This window comes from Dama dama, chromosome 30 (assembly GCF_033118175.1).
Source record: "Dama dama isolate Ldn47 chromosome 30, ASM3311817v1, whole genome shotgun sequence".
NCBI lineage: Eukaryota > Metazoa > Chordata > Mammalia > Artiodactyla > Cervidae > Dama > Dama dama.
The window spans coordinates 38,709,138-38,729,935 of record NC_083710.1 but is presented as its reverse complement, the minus strand read 5'-3'; the positions used below and the strand labels follow the sequence as shown (position 1 = coordinate 38,729,935).

General features: G+C 42.0%; 1 protein-coding gene across 2 annotated transcripts in view; it reads right to left on the bottom strand.

Moving 5' to 3' along the window:
- MICU2 (mitochondrial calcium uptake 2) overlaps positions 1–20,798 on the bottom strand; it is a 62,767-nt gene that overhangs the window by 26,741 nt on the left and 15,228 nt on the right. For both annotated transcript variants that reach the window (XM_061133567.1, XM_061133568.1), the window contains exon 2: positions 3,960–4,104. In XM_061133567.1, coding sequence (XP_060989550.1) covers positions 3,960–4,104 — 145 coding nt within the window. The remainder of the gene's footprint in view (positions 1–3,959; positions 4,105–20,798) is intronic.

The following is a 20,798-nucleotide window of genomic DNA, read 5'->3' as shown; positions in this document are numbered from 1 at the left end:
TCTGTGTTTCCTTGTTTTTCTGTTCATCATGATCCACAGGAATGCAATAGAGATTATTCTCCTTCTTATCCACAATGAAAAATGAAGTACATCATATGCTTAAAGGATGTTTTATTCGGCCTTCAAAATTACTCAATTCCTGATCTAGCTAAATGCCTTCTGATAGAGTTTAATTGTATTCCAATGAAAAATAAAGTGGAAACATTTTAAGAACCTAAGTTGGTTGAATCAAAGGCAGCATAAAAACAAGAAAGAAAAAAAACATGTAAACTTTAAACATCATTAGAACAACCTGGACTACGGCTAAAACCAGGTAAAGTAAAACTTGGGAAAATTCTTTTGTTTTTAAACTTTTTATTTTATACTGGGGTATAGCTGATTAAGTGGATTAAGGCTTCCCAGGTGGCTCAGTGGTTAATAATCTGCTTGCCAATGCAAGACATACAGGAGATGTGGGTTCGGTTCCTGGGTTGGGAAGATCCTCTGGAGTAGGAAATGGCAACCCACTCCAGTATTATTGCCTGGAAAATCCCATGGACAGAGGAGTCTGGTGGGCTACAGCCCACAGGGTCGCAAAGAGTCGGACATAACTGAGTATGCATGCGCTCACAGAGCTGACTAACAATGCTGTGATAGTCTCAGGTGAACAGTGAGGGACTCGGCCACACACACATGTATCCCTTCGCCCCCAAACTCCGCTCCTGTCCAGACTGCCACACACATTGAGCAGAGTTCCACATGCTGTACAGTATGTCCTTGCTGGTTACCCATTTTAAACATAGCAGTGTGTACACGTCCACCCCAAACTCCCTAACTTACCCCTCCCCCACAACCCTAAGTTCATTCTCTAAGTCTGTGAGTCTCTTTCTGTTTTGTAAGTTCATTTGTATCATTTCTTTTTAGAGTCCATATATAAGGGATGTCATATGATATTCTTGTCTGACTTACTTCACTCAGTATGACAATCTCTAGGTCCATCCATGTTGCTGCAAATGGCATTATTTCATTCTTTTTATGGCTGTGTAATGGTCCATTGTCTCTGTGTACCACATCTTCTTTATCCATTCCTCTGCTGATGGACATTTAGGTTGTTTCCATGTCCTGGCTATAGTAAGCAGTGCTGCAATGAATACTAGGGTGCATGTATCCTTTCGGATCATGTTTTTCTCTGGATATATGCACAGGAGTGGGATTGCAGTGTCATATGGTAGCTCTATTTTTAGTTTTTAAAGGTGCTCCCATACTGTTGTCCATAGAGTGGCTGTACCAATTTACATTCCCACCAATAATAGTGTGGGGTGTTCCCTTCTCTCCACACCCTCTCCAGCATTTATTGCTTGTGGATTTTTTGATGATGGCCTTTCTGGTTGGTGTGAGGTGATACCTTATTGTAGTTCTGATTTGCATTTTTCTAATGATTAGTGATATTGAGCATCTTTTTATGTGCCTTTGACCATCTGTATGTCTTCTTTAGAGAAATGTCTAGAGCTGCCCATTTTTTGTTTGGGTTGTTTTTTTGATATTGAGCTATAGAAGCTGTTTATATATTTTGGAGATTAATCCCTTGTTGGCTGCAATGTCTGCAAGTATTTTCCCCTATTCTGTATGTTGTCTTTTTGTTTTGTTCATGGTTCATGGTGTGTTTACACACACACCACAGATTCAAGAAGCTCACAGAATACCAAGCAAGATGAACACAAAAATAAACTCAAAATGGATTAAAGGCCTAAATGTAAAACTGCCACTATGAAACTCCTAGAGGAAAATAGAGGTGACAGAACACTTTCTGACATAAATCATAGCAATATCTTTTTGGATTTGAATCCTAGAATAATGGGAAAAAAAAAGGGGGGATCTAATCAACCTTAATAGCTTTTGCACAAAAAAGGAAATCATGAAAAATCCAGGAGAGGATTTTTTTAGATCTTCACTGTGAGGACTGCTGGGGCCCCTCATGGCTAGATTTTCACAAATTTCTATCTTTCATGGTAGCCCATGCTCAGATTCTAGCAACTATTAAAACATTCCTGCCAGATGCTGGCTCTGGCAGTGGCTTCCAGGCAGCATGCACCCTGGGTGGGCTCTGCGTCTCTGTGTCTGTCTTCTTCAGGGTTCAGGTATGTGTGCCCTGTGGTCTCAATTCTCTCGTGGACTTAAGAAGAGCTGTTGATTTTCTATCTTTCAGCTTCTTTTTTGCTGTGAGAACAGGAATTGATGACATCCACGCTCTTTACCTGTTGAAGAGGCTAACCTACTTTTTAAAAGAAAATTTTGTATCTCTCCAATTACTTAGACTAATTTTCTACAAGTGAACTTATTGCATCGATATAAGTATTAATAAATGTTGCAAAGGTGTCTGATACATACTGTCAAGCTTTCTCCAAAGAAGTGTACGTCTGGAGGCTAGGGTGGGGGTGCTCACACACACAACACCCATGTCCACGCATATCTCAGCAAGAAGAAGAAATACTTTCTCCTGGCCAGGCAATGAAAAGTCACTGCACTTCAAACCCCCACTTTCCTCCAGTGGACTGTTTATTTATATTTTTGGCTGTTCTGCATCTTCATTGAGACAGGTGGGCTTAGTTGGCCCGACACATATGGAATCCTAGCTCCTGGACCAGGGACTGAATCTGTGTCCCTTGTGCTGGAAGGTGCATTCTTAACCACTGGACCCCCAGGGAGTTCCCTGGAGTCCTTACTGATAACAGGCCCCCAGAGCTGCCCTCTCTTCTCTAACAGTTTCCCCAGAGTTGTCCTTTCTCTTCTCTAAGACAGTTTCCCCAGAGCTGCCCTCTCTTCCATAAGACAGTTTCTCTCCATCACTTGAGGTTGCTTGTGATTTATCACTGATGCATGTCCCAAACTGCAATTCTCTACTTCTCCCAAATAAACCGTTCTGCTGGTAACATAACTGGCTGGCTTTTTTTTTTTTTTAATCAATTTATATGAATAGAAGCTTACCAAAATAATTTAAATACACTGTTACCACACTATTTTCCTTCTTGTAAGCCTTCACTTCAGTCTCTCTCACAGGTTCAAGATGAACCCCCATCCCCACCAGAAACACATGTCTATGGCTGGTGAACAGGGTCACCATAATCTCTACATCTGGCCCTTGTTGTTTTTCATTTGACCTCTCACTTCTCCCCAGGACCATCATCTGGTCTAGCTTATAGGTGAACTCACTGTCCCAAGAACAGGCCGTGACCACTCATTTGTTCAGGTCATCCCTCAATACCAATAATGCCTTCCCAGATCTTCTCAGTCTCCCAATTCGACCTTCACATCTCACAGCTCACCCTGCCCTGGCCCACTCCGTCTGTTCCATGTGCAGCTACCCACAGGGCAACACTGTGGATGGTGTTCATTCTGCAAGGTGTCAGGAAGCCAAGAACTTTTCACAGAACACTTTGGCAATACAGGGGACAGAGGGGGGCCATGTCTACTCTCTGCAATGTTTAGATAAATGAAAATAAGGATTGCTAACAATTTGGGATAGCTGAGAGTTGACAGTTTATGAAATAAAATTATTTAATTATAGGTTTTGGAGTTCTGCTTCTTAATGCTATTTTTGCAGGATTTTTTTTGCATCATGACTCCATTATATGACCCTCCTAATTGCTTTAGCCTAGTTTCTTTTTTTGCCCTCAAAAGAAAATGTTTTATTGATTTAAAACCTAACATCCTGGATGAATCAGTTATCCTATTAATAATTTATTTAGTAACATTTAAAACCTTACTTTTTTCTCTCTTTAGAAAAATCCATGAACAAGCAACTATTTCTTAGATAAATAAGTTTAGTACTACAAGGGAGGAAAAGTTTAAATAATTAAGCACACGCATGGTACAAAGAATGATGATAATTAAAATGAAGAAAAAGTTGTTACAATTCTGAAAAACCAGAGGTCTTTCAGCCCTAACATTTGATTCCTTAACTTCAAAACCAAACCACTTACGCTGAATGTGGTCGAACATGACAGAGAAGAGGAAGTCCCGGGGTGTCATGTAGTACTCCCCGCCATACTCCAAGGACGAGAACTGCATGAAGCGCTGTTTACGAGGAGACGGCTTTCCTGTAATCTCTCCGGAGTTCACACTTCTCTAAAAGAAAAAGAAATCACAATTTTAGGTTTTTTTTCCTGGCATTAGTCCCCAGCTTAGATACTTCTGAATAAATGACCTGGGTTCGATTCCTGGGTTGGGAAGATCCCCTGGAGAAGGGAACAGTTACCCACTCCAGCATTTTTGCCTGGAGAATTCCATGGAAAAAGGAGCCTGGCAGGCTACAGTCCACAAAGTCACAAAGAGTTGGACACGAACAATCTTTAAAGAGTCGGAATACCATTACACGCCAGTCAGGATGGCTGCTATCCAAAAGTCTACAAGCAATAAATGCTGGAGAGGGTGTGGAGAAAAGGGAACCCTCTTATACTGTTGGTGGGAATGCAAACTGGTACAGCCGCTATGGAGAACAGTGTGGAGATTTCTTAAAAAACTGGAAATAGAACTGCCATATGACCCAGCAATCCCACTTCTGGGCATACACACCGAGGAAACCAGATCTGAAAGAGACAAGTGCACCCCAATGTTCATCGCAGCACTGTTTATAATAGCCAGGACATGGAAGCAACCTAGATGTCCATCAGCAGACGAATGGATAAGGAAGCTGTGGTACATATACACCATGGAATATTACTCAGCCATTAAAAAGAATTCATTTGAATCAGTTCTAATGAGATGGATGAAACTGGAGCCCATTATACAGAGTGAAGTAAGCCAGAAAGATAAAGACCATTACAGTATACTAACACACATATATGGAATTTTAAAAGATGGTAATGATAACCCTATATGCAAAACAGAAAAAGAGACACAGATGTACAGAACAGACTTTTGGACTCTGTGGGAGAAGGCGAGGGCAGGATGTTTCAAGAGAACAGTATCGAAACATGTATATTATCTATGGTGAAACAGATCACCAGCCCAGGTCGGATGCATGAGACAAGTGCTCGGGCCTGGTGCACTGGGAAGACCCAGAGGGATCGGGTAGAGAGGGAGGTGGGATGGGGGATCAGGATGGGGAATACATGTAAATCCATGGCTGATTCATGTCAATGTATGACAAAAACCACTACAATACTGTAAAGTAATTAGCCTCCAACTAATAAAAATAAATGAAAAAAAAAAAAAAAAAGAGTACCTTTAGTCTTTAGGTCTCACAACTTCCAAACTTTGAAGTCATTTACTGAAAAGAGATTTACTGGAGCACTAGAGACAAAGCAAAGATGCGGTGAACCCACAGCCCCAAATAGGAGAGCAACAAAGAACAAATGCAAGAAATTCTGTGAGGCAGTAAGATGCACCATGAAGGGGGACAGAGCCAGATAAGGAAGTGCTAAGGAGAACATGTCACACAGGATGTACAGGGAAAGGTGACATTCAGGAGGTGAAGCAAGGCAGCTCGGGAGCCAGGTGCTCTGGGGAGGGAGCACTCTGCAGGCAGGAGGTGAAAAAAGAACAAAGGCCTGAGGTGGGAGCAGGTATGGTGTGCTCCAGGACCGCATGGCGGAGGAGAGGCTCAGAGAGTAAGGAAGGCAGCAGATCAGGTGAAGATAAAGCACAGCCTGTCTGATAAGGGGCCCTGTTTCAGGAGTGTATTCACACAATGCATGGAAAGTGCTGCAAGAACAGAAACAGGTAAAATACTGTCACTGGAAGAGTCAGTATTTTAGGCCACAGAGACAATATGGAGACAGCTACTGCTAACCTGCCGCTGAGCACTTGCTGTGTGCTTCATGCTAAACTATTAAGTATTCTCCAGGAATTATATTTGACCCTCACAGTCACTGAACAGCAGACACACAGTAGGTATGAAAATTGTGGACAAAATGGTAGAGATAAGTAAAACCATGTGTGTCCAACTCAACAGTGTTTCTGTCTCCTCAGCACCACACTACCCTCCTACCCACACGGGGCACCCCAGGCAGACTGGAAGAGGGTGACAGACCAGCAAGCACAGCGCAGATGCCAAGGTCAAAACAGTAACCCTGACTCAGATGCGTCATCTGTGAACTATGATAGCACACGGCCCTCGGGATGCTTCCTGAAGGCCGTGCGCTAACCTGGACCACAGTGTCTTCCGAGACATATCACTTCCTCTTCACACTCACATACAAGTCATGCTCATTGAGTGCTGACAGAAACTGAAACAGAAAAAACAGCAATTCCAGTTGCTTAAACCTCTCCAGATTCAAAGCCATCAATAGCTCCTTATGGCTGAGCTCATTCCTCTGACCAGTATTAATTCTCTCCCTACAATGTGATAACTGGTTTCCTTGAGCAGCTAGTTTTATGCGTCTCTAGGGCTTCTCTGGTAGCTCAGTTAGTAAAGAATCTGCCTGCAATGCAGGAGACCTGGTTCGATTCCTGGGTCGGGAAGTTCCCCTGGAGAAGGGACAGGCTACCTACTCCAGCATGCTTGGGCTTCCCTGGTGGCTCAGATGGTAAAGAATTTGCCTGCAATGTGAGACCTGGGTTCAATTCCTGGGTTGGGAAGATCCCCTGGAGGAGGGCATAGCAACCAACTCCAGTATTCTTGCCTGGAGAATCTCCATGGATAGAGAAGTCCTGTGGGCTAAGGTCCATGGAGCTACAAAGAGTCAGACACAACTGAGTGACTAAGCACAGCAGAGAGGTGCCTGCCAAACACTGGGCGCAGACAGGACACTCAGTAACACTGCGTGACAGCACCCTGTCTCCTTGAGAACCTGCCTGTTCACGTCTTTCCTTTTCTTCCCCATGAAATTACTACTATCAAAATACCTCAAGAGGCATGTCTTAATCACACAAGTCCATTCTAGTCATCAGAAAATTGAATTTCATTCATATTTTCTGAACATTTTATACATGAGGCAGATACATTATCATTTGATATATTATCAAGTGGATAGTATTTGTAGGAAACTGGCAGGAAACAAGACAAACACTAATTCCTACTAGAGTGATTCACAGAGTGTCTACAGATGGGACACAAAAGGGAGGGTGGGCAAGAGTCTTGTCAGTAAACATCACAGCACTGGCAAAGTCTGAGACAAGAGACAACACAGCATACTGAAGAGTTGAAGTTACATGTGGACACACACATTATTAGCTAAAAGAATACTTACATTTATTATATTAATGTTAATATACAGTCTACTAAGAGAATTTTAAAAAGTAAATAGTGTGTCAGAAATATGTATATGTATTTCCAAATCTTTAAATAAACACTGGCTCTTTTATACTATCTAACACCTAAGTTGTTCATAATGAGTTAAAAAAACACCTTTTACCTAGAACTGCCATATGACCCAGCAATCCCACTCCTGGGCATACACACCGAGGAAACCAGATCTGAAAGAGACAAGTGCACCCCAATGTTCATCGCAGCACTGTTTATAATAGCCAGGACACGGAAGCAACCTAGATGTCCATCAGCAGACGAATGGACAAGGAAGCTGTGGTACATATACACCATGGAATATTACTCAGCCATCAAAAAGAATTCATTTGAATCAGTTCTAATGAGATGGATGAAACTGGAGCCCATTATACAGAGTGAAGTAAGCCAGAAAGATAAAGACCAATACAGTATACTAATGCATATATATGGAATTTAAAAAGATGGTAACGATAACCCTATATGCAAAACAGAAAAAGAGACACAGATGTACAGAACAGACTTCTGGACTCTGTGGGAGAAGGCGAGGGTGGGATGTTCTGAGAGAATAGCGTTGAAACAAGTATACTATCAAGGGTGAAACAGATCACCAGCCCAGATTGGATGCATGAGATGGGTGCTCAGGGCTGGTGCACTGGGAAGACCCAGAGGGATGGGATGGAGAGGGAGGCGGGAGGGGGGATCGGGATGGGGAACACATGTAAATCCATGGCTGATTCATGTCAATGTATGGCAAAAACCACTACAATATTGTAAAGTAATTAGCCTCCAACTAATAAAAATAAATGGAAAAGAAAAAAACAAACACCTTTTACCAACAACTTAGTCCCTTTTCTTGTTGTTGTTCAGTTGCCAAGTCGTGTCTGACTATGACCCCATGGACTGCAGAATGCCAGGCCTCCCTGTCCCTCACCATCTCCTGGAGTTTGCTCAAGTTCTTGTCCATTGAATTGGTGATGCCATCCAACCATCTCATCCTCTCGTCCCCTTCTCCTCCTGCCTTCAATCTTTCCTAGCGTCAGGGTCTTTTCGTGAGTCGGCTCTTCGTATCAGCTAGCCAGAGTATTGGAGCTTTGGCTTCAGCGTCAGTCCTTCCAGTGAATATGCACGGTTGATTTCCTTTAGGATTGACTGGCAATCCTTTTTACATAAACAAATTCTTCCCAAATGCCAGCCAACTGAAGGGGCTAATTACTTGTTTATCCTCCTCCTCGAGTGGTCTCCTAACAGGATGGATGGTATGTCTCTGCTGGCTTTCAGACCATCCTTAGCCCCGAAACCCCGTCCCTCGCTGCAGTCACTACAGGCCTGTCGCCGGACTTCCTCCCATCCTGCGGCAGCAGAGGCTGGCATGGTCGGGCAAGGAAGACACCGTGTCCACAACCACACTGACCAAGACGCCAGCAACCCCGTCTGAGGGTATTTCTCTAAAGGGCTGGTACCCCAATGGGGGACAGAGTGAAACCCAAAGGCCACCCCAGGGGATGGGGTAAGCCCCAGAGGGGCAGGAAGGCAGGGTGCCCAGAGGAGAGTTGGACACGGCCCTGCTCCTCCTCCAATCCCTCGGGCCGCTAACTGAACCATAGTCCTCGGAAACTCTGCAGCTGAGATTCTGGTGTGAAGACAGACACTGCTCAGCTCAGGACAGAAAGAGGTCAAGCTTATATATTCACACTGTCTTGGCAAATAACGTATCTGGCTAGACCATCTGTTTAAAAACTGATGTTGGGCCTATCCAAATTTCATAGGAAAATGAAGATAGGAAACTACAATAAAAATCAAATTCTGAAAGAAAGCAGGGAAAAATCAGAGAAAACAAAAAATGATGGACTTTATAAAACACTGGAGAGCAAAGATGAAGATGACAGACACCTGAAGGGAGCCGCCCAGCTCTTAATAAACAAAAGCAGCAGAGGAGAAAAATGGTGGGATGAAACTAAAAATTTTAAAAAGCAGTAAAGACTAGAATCAACACTGCAGAAAATATACAAACTAACGATGGGGGGGAAATCACACAGAAGGCAGGAGAAATGCACAGAGGAAAGCAATTAGGGATACCCTTAATGCTGGGATGAACCTCTTAAAAGCTATTCTCAGAGAAGGTAATACACAAAATGATGCTGTGAAGGATTAGGCAAGACGCATTCCTGCAGTAATTCCTGAAGACATACATCACGCTTGTGGATGTACTCTGAGGAAAAGAAAGGTAGTAACATGCTCAAGCATGTTGGGTAACATGTTACATGTTACCCAAGAGGCTGGAGAGAATTTTTCTGCCCATCTTCACCCTCAACTAATTTACTGCAGTTTCAGAGAACTACTCCAGTAGGTCGGACTGAATGGTACCAATCCTGACGTTTATCTGAATGAGATTTCCTAAACACCTGGAGTCAACCCTGTTGGCCATCGCAGACTGTTACACATAAATAATGGAAAGCCTGGCGGGTGGCGGTCTCTCAGGAAGACAAGAGCGAGTGGAATGTGCTGCTGGAGATCAAAGCGTGGCCCTCCAGACCCACCGGGCTGGGCTGGAGAGTGACGGAGCTGGGATGCGCTTCTCCAGCCTGCATCAGAAGCCAAGTGTATGGGAAGGGAGGGGGTGGAGAAGCTGGGGTGGAGCCAGCCTCAGCCTGAGAGTGCCATCCACATGGTTCTGGTTAAACGTAAAATGCTCCATGGCTTTCAAGGATTACTTGTAATGCAGTAAAAAATGTGACAAAGGAATTAAGAGCAATGAGTGATGTGGACTGGATAAAAGAGATCTTTGAAAGCTGATGACTTCTGTTAAAACATTTCACGAGTTTATTGCCTTTAAAGCAACAGGTGCTGCAGCATTCTGTCTCTACTTTTTTATCCATGAAGTGACAAATTGGAAAAAGTGCTCTGTTCTTTGTTGAACATTCTTTGGTTTCTGCATTTCTCGGGAAGAAGGTGGGAAAAGAACAGGCCTTCTTTACAATGCTTTCAATATGTCCAATATATATACACTGCATCAGACAAAATGTAGTAAAACCCATTCATTTGGGGGGGTCTTTACTCTGGAATTTGCAATAATCTGGATAAAATGTAACTGTTTTGCTGTCTTTGAACTTTCTGTGGTATAATTAAAGAATATCTTTTCTTCTTAGAGAAAACTTTACAACTGGAAACTTTCAGTCATTAGAACTTTTCCATTTTGTTCTGAATCAAGATTTTATTGTACATGAAACAAAATACTACTGGACTAAATTAAAAATACTATGTAAGCTATGCTTCATGATAAATTCTACAAAATAACAGAGTATTAGTGAGGGAGATGAAGGTCATTCCTGGCAAACCTGCAAGCTCTGGGAACTATTCTCTGTGGCCTCTGGATATTGTTTTCTCTGTGTGTTCAGTTGTGTCCGACCATTTGAGACCTCATGGACTATAGCCCACCAGGCTCCTCTGTCCATGGGATTTCCCAGTCAAGAATACTGGAGTGCCATTTCCTACTCCAGGGGACATTTCCAATTCAGGGATCAAATCCGTGTCTCCTGCACTGGCATTCAGATTCTTTACTGCTGAGTCATCTGGGAAGCCCATTGTTTCCTCTAGTGATGGCCTGGTTTAGAGAAGTAAGCTAGTGTGCCTTTTCCTTGATGAGCACGGTGAAATGAAATGATATATGCCTATATAAATGAGTTAAAGAAATATCTCCTAGGACCGCAGTCTGTCTGAAGAGGAGGGCCCACTGTCAGGATGCTGAGGAGTAAAGAAGGAAGTGTCAGGACTTCCCTCCTGGTCCAGTGGCTAAGACTCGCACTCCAAATGCAGGGGATACGGGTTCCATCATCCCAGTCAGGGAACTAGATGCCACAAGCCACAACTAAGCATTCACAGACTGCAACTAAAGATCCTGAGTGCTGCAAGTTAAGACCTGACTCAGCCAAATAAACAAATAGTAATAATAAAAGCCAGCACCTTCTCTATCTTGATATCACTGAGCAGAAGAGCATGTTCCCTTCCTCCATAACTGCTTTTCAGGAGGCACATTTTTGTTTATGTTCTAAACAAAACATGTAAAGTAGGTTTCAAGGGATTAAAATAAAGGACAGGAGCCCTAATTGAACATCTCAGGGCCTTTATACAGCTTCCTCAGTGTCACTCAGTAGAGCCACAACATGACACTTCCTGAAAAATGACAGCGTAGATTCAGCTCACTGCCCTACTCACAAGGGAAACACCCTTGTTACAAACCTCCAACACCAACTTACTTAGTAAGTATCACACATCTCCTACGACCAAGCCGTGTATAAAGTGACACAGGAACAATCAGCCTCTTTCTAGTGGGGTAAGAGCTGGACCAAAGTATGAAAGGAGCATTTAGCAAATGTGAAAGCCCCACAACGATAAATCCCAATCTCTGATAGTTACTTTCCCAGTGTTACTTATCAGCCATGACTTTCTGACTTCTTTCTTTTCAAGTGAGAGAGAGGTGCATGTATCTCAATGTTCACAGCAGCAGTATTCACAACAGTCAAGAAATGGAAGCAACCCAGAGTCCACTAGCAGAGGAATGGATAAAGATGTGGTATATACACACAATGGAATATTAATTACTCAGACATGAAAAAGAATCAAAAATGCTATTTGCAGCAACATGGATGGACCTGGCGACTGTCATACTGAGTGAAGTGAGTCAGACAGAGAAAGACAAATGCCATATGCTATCCCTTATAGGTGGAATCTAAAAAGTGACACAAAGGAACTTATTTATAAAACAGGAACTTATTTATAAAACAGAAACAGACTCACAGACATAGAAAACAAACTTATAGTTACCAAAGAGGAAAGAGGGCAGGGATAACTTAGGAGTGCAGGATTAACAGATACACACTGCTATGTATAAAACAGATAACCCACAAGGCTTTACTGTATAGCACAGGGAACCCCCCCCCCCCCAAAAAAAAGGAGACAGAGAGGCACCAGAGTAATATTTTTCATTATTTCAGTCAGTTCAGTCGCTCAGTCGTGTCCGACTCTTTGTGACCCTATGAACCACAGCACGCCAGGCCTCCCTGTCCATCACCAACTCCCAGAGTCCACCCAAACCCATGTCCACCGAGTTGATGATGCCATCCAACCATCTCATCCTCTGTCATCCCCTTCTCCTCCTGCCCCCAATCCCTCCCAGCATCAGGGTCTTTTCCAATGAGTCAGCTCTTTGCATAAGGTGGCCAGAGTATTGGAGTTTCAGCTTCAACATCAGTCCTTCCAATGAACACTCAGGACTGATCTCCTTTAGGATGGACTGGTTGGATCTCCTTGCAGTCCAAGGGACTCTCGAGTCTTCTTCAACACCACAGTTCAAAAGCATCAATTCTTTGGTGCTCAGCTTTCTTTAGAATCCAACTCTCACATCCATACATGACCACTGGAAAAAACCATAGCCTTGACTAGATGGACCTTTTTTGGCAAAGTAATGTCTCTGCTTTTTAATACACTATCTAGGTTGGTCATAACTCTCCTTCCAAGGAGTAAGTGTCTTTTAATTTCATGGCTGCAATCACCATCTGCAGTGATTTTGGAGCCCCCCCAAAAATAAAGTCAGCCACTGTTTCCACCGTTTCCCCATCTATCTGCCATGAAGTGATGGGACCAGATGCCATGATCTTAGTTTTCTGAATGTTGAGCTTTAAGCCAACTTTTTCACTCTCCTCTTTTACTTTCATCAAGAGGTTCTTTAGTTCTTCACTTTCTGCCATAAGGGTGGTGTCATCTGCATATCTGAGGTTATTGATATTTCTTTCCGCAATCTTGATTCCAGCTTGTGCTTCATCCAGCCCAGTCTTTCTCATGATGTACTCTGCATATATGTTAAATAAGCAGGGTGACAATATACAACCTTGACGTACTCCTTTTCCTATTTGGAACCAGTCTGTTGGTTCATGTCCAGTTCTAACTGTTGCTTCCTGACCTGCATACAGGTTTCTCAAGAGCTGGGTCAGGTGGTCTGGTATTCCCATCTCTTTCAGAATTTTCCACAGTTTATTGTGATCCACACAGTCAAAGGCTTTGGCATACATTATATAATTAAATTTACATAGAAGACTACTATCTTGGTCTGGTATCAGTAAATTTATCTGGGTTGTGACCTCTCTTTGGGCGACCGAGGAGTACAGTAGCACGTAACAAGGAACATTTTGTGATATGAGCTATGATCTAATTGCAGGAACCCTGCACACTCATGCAAAAAGGTCTCCTCAAAACTGAGAACTCTAAGTAAGCCTGGGCATAGTGCTATCAGAGGGCTGAGTCAGAAAGAGAGGTGATCATGAGGGTGACAACTGAGGAGACTGTATCTTACAGCATGCAGTGTAGAGCAAAGATGGATTGATTAAGGGACTCTCTCCCCTCCCTTCATGGGAATAGCTGCAGTCTGCAGCTATAAGTATTTTATAGCTTGGGATTTCAGGAGGAAAGTGAGTCATTCGTAGTCTCCTCCACCACGCCCCCACTTTCTCCCTGACCCACTCAGAGTCCCACACCCCCAATCCCCAGCATGACTGTCTTGCTCCACACTTCCTCAGTTCACAGAAGCACAGAGTGAGGGTGGGTTTCCACAGCTTGTGGGTCAACATGATGGCAGTTTGCTTCTCTATCGCCAAATCCCTTAAGCCCATACCCTGACCCTACACAAAATTTGGTATTAAAAAAATAGGATTAAAAACACCCACCACCACCCCTCAAACAGCAACATATTGCTTGCATACAAATTTAACCCAAACAAAAAACAGATTTTTTTGAAAATCTTCAGGTAAAAGGAAAAATAATGAAAGCTTTAACAAAGGGGCAGATTTGCAATTTCTTATTAAAAACAAAAATTACACTTCTATCTTAAAATTCCATTGACATCATTATCTTTATGAATTGGCCTTGACCAAAACAAATACTGCACTAATTTAAAGCATCAACCCTAGTTTTGCTCATTGCCAACATCACTTTCCTGAAACTGACTGGGTCTGCTGGTATGGCCTGAGTTTCAGTTGTTACCTGGCTCCCTCCGATGAGCTTCAAAAACCTTTAAACTGCAGCTCTTTCCAGGAGACAGAGGAAGTAACCACTTGGCTTCTGACTGTGATTAAGAAACTTCACAATGGTAAGCATGTGAGTTGCTTCTTGTCCCTCTCTCATTTGTTAAGCGTTTGGGTTGTCTCCTCCTCTAAGAGTCCTTCCCCGAGCACTTGTGTGGGTTAGGTATTTTTCAGAGTGCGCATGTGGAAGTCGGAGAGCGTTCACTGAAGCCTGGTAACTGGACAGAGAGAGTCTGCCCGCTATGTGCCTGCCTCAAGGACTGGATCTCTCTCTTCTGTGGTCCCAGTGCCTATTATATGGTTAATACTGTTAAATGTTCAAAAAAGTGTGCCAGAAATGAATGAACCTTTATGAACGGAAACCAATTCCAAGTGTGATGTTCAAAAAGTAATTAAAAAATAGATTTCAGTCTTTGAATCAACAGGCAAAAGGGTTTTGTGCTGATATAGTTTAAATCCTGTTGTTGTTTTTGTTCAGTTGCTATTCTGTCTGACTCTTTGCAACCACATGGACTGCAGCAGGCCAGGCTTTCCCATCCTTCACTGTCTCCTGGAGTTTGCTCAAATTCATGTCCACTGAATCAGTGATGCTGTCTAACCATCTCATCCTCTGTCGCCTCCTTCTCCTTTTGCCTTCAATCTTTCCCAGCATCATGGTATTAACAATTTATTAAACTATCCTTGGGTAACTAGGTATGTACTCTATCATGTACAACTGCACCTAAGTGTGCACACAACAGAAATAAAGACTGTTTGTTTCCTTTTATTACAACCACAAATTACTTACTGCATATTACTAGTGATTATAGATTTTAAAGATGCCTTCATCAGAGGAGCACAGAGGCAGAGCTGTGGACAGGTGGTGGCAGTGGCAACTGGACCCAAAGTGTGTTGTCGTCTTCTGTGCTGCTATGGAAGTCACGGAATCTCGGAAACGGAGGCTCTGAAACCGCGCTGAACCAGCTGCCGCACACCTTCTGTCCGTAAATCTGAATGATCCAGTGGACTTCAGGCTTTATGTCCTGTTTGGTTTAGACTGCAATGGATTTTTTCAGCTTCCACTTGGAGTTAGTGGATATAACTTAATACAATGTGTCTAAGATAAAGTTTTGATTAAAATGTATTTGTAACAAATGAGCAGGGGATGAGGTGAACATTTTATCAAGCACTGGCAAAACAGGTAAAGTTACTGCTTTAACAATAAAAGTACTAAGTCACGTGTCATTTATATTCCTGTTGATGTTTATAAGTTAAATCACCAGCAAATGAAGCAATACATAGACTACATGACATGAAAAGGAAAAGTAATGCACAGATGTGATTACATAGTTTGGCAAATTAACTTAATGTTCATTAAAGCTTTGTTTTGTACCTGTGAAGTAGAAACATAAAACAAATTATTTATTTTTTAAAAAGTATTTATCTATTTATTTGGCTGCGCCAGGTCTTAGTTGTAGCATGCAAGATCTCTGATCTTCGTTCATGCAAACTCTTTAGCTGTGGCACGTGAGATCTAGTACCCTGACCAGAGATGGAATCCAGGCCCCCTAAATTGGGAGGGTGGAGTCTTCGGCACTGGAACACCAGGGTAGTCCCTGTTTGGGTGCATGTTAAAGAATAATCTTTATCTTGACCCTTGAGACTTTTAGACTCTTACATGAGAAACAAAACTAATGAAAACTTAACTGTTTATTGTAAATTGTCACATACATACTTTAAGGGTAGGCATGGACAGAACTAGCACCTGGGTAGTTAAAAAGGTAATCCTGCCCTTTTAACGTTTATTTTCACGTCAACTTACTCCTCTACTCTTCATAATCAGGAGAATAATTCTAGTTAAATGTGAGAACAGAGTAAAGGAAGGAACATATACGTATAGGCTAAAATATGGCCTGAAGTTCTGAAAAGACTCAGGAAACCCTAAGAGCCAAACCTGAATTGCTAGTGAAATTCCAAAGAGTTGCTCTGAATATCTGAAGACTTGGATAACTTTGCCACTTTGTTTAGTGCAAAAATCAGTTTCTACATATTTATGGCTGCTATTTAGATACTCCTTTATTAATGACTTTATATAGTTATATTATTACCAGTATTAAACATGTTACTATGAAACCAAAAGTAGACTCTTTAGGTTCTGAGTTCCTGAATGACCCACCTCACCTGCGAGCCAGAGGGTGAAGAGAATAAATGTTAAGACACTCTCTCAGGCGACGGGTCTTTATGGTTTAAAGGAGAGGGATGTGGAAATAGAGGTATCTGTGTGTTTACAGAGACGTTAACAGATGAGCCAGCATAACAGGGCCAACAGACAGTACACTGGGCTAGAGAATGTACAGTCAGCACACAGTGAAGGACTGTTCAAAGAAAAGAGCAAACATGCAAATTATTTGATCTGAGCAGAGAATCATCCAAAACCAAAGACGACAACCACTCACTCACTGGGTGAGTTGTTGGGAGGTGTCAGCTGTTCATGCTTCTTCCATGGCAGCCACAGCTCAGGGGCGCCCACCCCAGCCCGGCACCCAGAGCAGGAGCAGCCACAGAGAGGCTCCCGACCCGATTTTGGCCCCAGAACTCCCCAGGACCGTGGGTCTGAACAGAGGCAGAAACCCTATCAAGGGACCTGCTTCTGATATAAACTGGCTCTAATTCGGTCAGTTAGCAACAAATGTAAACTGGAAAAGATTCCGCCTTTAAAACACTAATAGTGTGATTTAATCTCTTGATATTTATACATTGCACACACTCAGAAACACAGACACCAACTCATTTGTAATTTCTTATTATGCATAATCTTCTAATTGTGTACACCAGCAAAAGAGAAACATGATTGATCTTCCCAAACAGTGGAGAAGTTAAGCCCATCATACTTTGCTTGGGAATATCTACAACAGTTTGTGGAAAAAACATTGTGCTTTCCTACTTAAGGTTCATTCTGTCTAAGTTTAAAAATGGTTTGCATTTCGGGCACATAGCAGTCCCATGATGGAAGACCTAGGAGGAAGACGCCTGGAACTATGTTGTGTGACAGGAAACACTGAAGGTACACAATTGCTAGTATAGGACACACCAGCCAGACAATATACATGCGGACAAAACTAAAGATCTTATAAGGCCGTATTTCTTAATGAACAGAAATCACAAATTTTATTCTGCAATACCCCACGTTCATGAAACTTCTACAGATGTCAATGAAAAATGTCTATATACACCAGGCTATGCTTAAATATAGGATTTGCTATTGTTGTTCAGGTGCTAAGTTGTGTCTGGTTCTTTGTGACACCACAGATTGTAGCCCCCTATCCAAAGGATTTATCAGGCAAGAATACTGGAGTGGGTTGCCACTTCTCCTCCAGGAGTTCCATTAAGTATTTTTTCTATGTTGAAATTATTCATAATCTGAAACATTTAACAATCTTTTTTTATGGAGAGCAGATTATTAAGAGAATATATTTGCTATCATTTATGTTACCAAATATTTATCACTTTTTAAACTATAACTTTTAAGTTCATATACTGCTACAATTGACGACTTCAGGTATGTTTATGCACTGGTATAATTAATAAAGCTCCAAAACTTACAGTAACAAAAGCACTAATTTGAGGACATTATCTACCAGAATACATGCTTCATAGAATGAGCATAAATAGTAATTTTTTACTTCCAGGTTCAGCTAAATAAACATAACTACAAAATGACAGATTAAAAATGCTTCTGCTTTTACAATTTGTTTTCCTTCCTTTCTTGCTCCTCTGTCCCCATCTCCCCGAAAAGCACCTCCAAAGAGTTACAGTAGGATACAGAGATAGTGTCCTACCACACGAGGAAGGAAGGAAAGACAAATTCTTATTCATGCAGGACAAATAGTTTTGCCCAAAGCACAAACTACATCTAATCACAGGGTATAACTCTGTCATCTCTCTTTTCATAATCTGGCCACTTACACACTTTGATTTCTGACTTCCATTTGGGTTAATTAACATCAAAGCTTTGTCATCACTTATCTGTTTCCAGACACATTTTTACCTGAGGCAATAAAGTATAAAAACTTCTTTGCATTCTTGCTTTACTGTTGCAAGAAAGCTTTCGTGTTCATTAGGCTTACAGTGTTTCACAGTTATTAAACCTCTGTATGCTGCTATCAAGTTCATTGCCCTTGGCATAACCAGCACTATCATCAAATCCAAGGGACTGTGCACAAACAACCCCAATCCCAGCAGACGCCAATATATTCTTGTTCTACCTTGCTAAGATCTTACTAAAGTCCTTTCCTCCCCCTTCACAAAATAATGACCACAAATACAGTCAGACAACTTGAAGTAAAATAAAGCAACGCCAATTTAATTTTTCTAACTTTTTATTTTATATTGGAGTACAGCCAATTAACAATGCTGTGATAGTTCCAACATGCCAACTTAATTTTATGAATTGTTTAGAGAGCTTATAGCAAATTAAAATATTAATAGTTCCATCTCATTAATTACATTGAGTTTTTAAAATATTCATTGATATGCAATAGAAAAGGAGTCCTGCATCTAGTAACACCTGCAAAACTGTTTTCCAAGTTAACATATTTCTGACTTCGAACATGAAGATCCACACTCCTTGCTTTTATTTATTTAAAATGTGTGACCATTTGTTTTAGTCAGGCTCTACTCACAAAACGAGTTCAAAATGTGAATTTAAATAGTATCGAAGAAAAACCACCTTTGATGTTCTATTACTATTTTACAATTTAATTTTAAAATGTAAAGCCGTGATGCAATATATTATTCACATTAAACTCATAATCAGCCTTCTTAAAAATAATGCTGGGTAATATATTCTAGCTATAAGGAAAAATCCACCAAAAGCAAGCCATCAGAAGTCCGTGGCCACTGGCCCAAGCTCTCTTCTTCATGAGTGTGTGAACCCGTCTCCCCCATCCTCCACAGCCTTCCTCTCCAGCAGTAGTCATTAGGAGCCCTCTGACTCACCCAGTGTCTCTGATTCTACCTCCTGATTTTCCAGAGCAGTTCACCATCAGGTGTATAGCCAGCTGCTAGGTTAGCCACACCCTCTGATTCCCCTCCCCATTAGGATGAAGGAAAATTTATTCATCTCAGAGCCTGACCTTTCTTTCTGGGCTCGGGCTCCAGGAGCTTCTTTCCTTCCTCAAAGATGCCCACCTCTAATTCCCCCACAATCAGAGCTGGACCAGGTTTTGCCTCCTGATTACATCACTCTCCCAACAAGTGTTTCTTTTAATACCCTTTCAGCAACACTTCTAGAAAGAAGCATCTCTATCACCTGCTGCAAAGAACTGACTCCTTGGAAAAGACCCTGATTCTGGGAAAGATTGAAGGCAGGAGGAGAAGGGGACGACAGAGGATGAGATGGTTGAATGGCGTCACCGACTCAATGGACATGAGTTGGGTAAACTCCGGGAGCTGGTGATGGACAGGGAGGCCTGGAGCGCTGCAGTCCATGGGGTCGCAAAGAGTCGGACACGACTGAGCGACTGAACTGAACTGATTTGCTTTCTTTGCTTCCTTATTTCAGTCTCTCCTCAACACACTCCAATTAAACTGCCCCCAGTATTTCACTGAAATGCCATTTTTCAAGGTCAGCAACAACTCCCCTATATCAGCATGCCCAAAGTTCAACTGTCTGTCCTGTCAGTTGCAACAGACCTAGAGGATTTACAGATTCAAGGAGCTCTCTAGCAAAATCCCAATGACATTCTTTATGGAAATAGGAAAAAACAGTCCTAAAATTCCTATGGAACCACAAAAGACTCTGAAAATGTCAAAGCAGTCTTGAGTGAGATAAACACACCTGGAGGCATCACACTTCCTGATTTCAAAATCTATTACAACACTACAGTAATAAAACCAGAAGTGGCAGGTGCTGAAAAGTATGGTACTGGCATAAAAACAGGCATATAAACCGCTGGAACAGAAAGAGATGTAAATTCACACATTTACAGTCAACTCACTTTCAATAAGAAAGCCAAGAACATGAAACGGGGAAAGGACAGTCTCTTCAACAGTGTTGGGAAAACTGGATGGCCACATGCAGAAGAGTAAATCGGGCCCTCATCCTGCACCTTACACAAAAATTACCTCAAAATTAACTCAAAATGGGTTACAGACTTCAGTGTAAGAACCGAAAACTATGAGATGAAAACAGAGGGAAAACTTCTTGACTTTGGTCTGGGCAATGATTTTTTTGGTATGACACCAAAAGCACAGGGAATAAAAGCAAAAATTATCAAGACTACATCAAAGTAAAAAGCTTCTGCACAGCAAAGGAAACAATCAACCCATGGGAGGGGAAGAAATTATTTACAAACCACACATCTGATGAGTTACTATCCAACATACACAGGCAGCTCAGGTGGATGGCAAAAAACAAAACACCAAAGTCCTGATTAATCAAGCAAAGGACCTGATCAACATTTTTGAAGAGAAGACCTACAAAAGCCACAATGAGGTACTATTTCCCACCTGTGAGAATGGCTATTATCAAAAAGACAAGA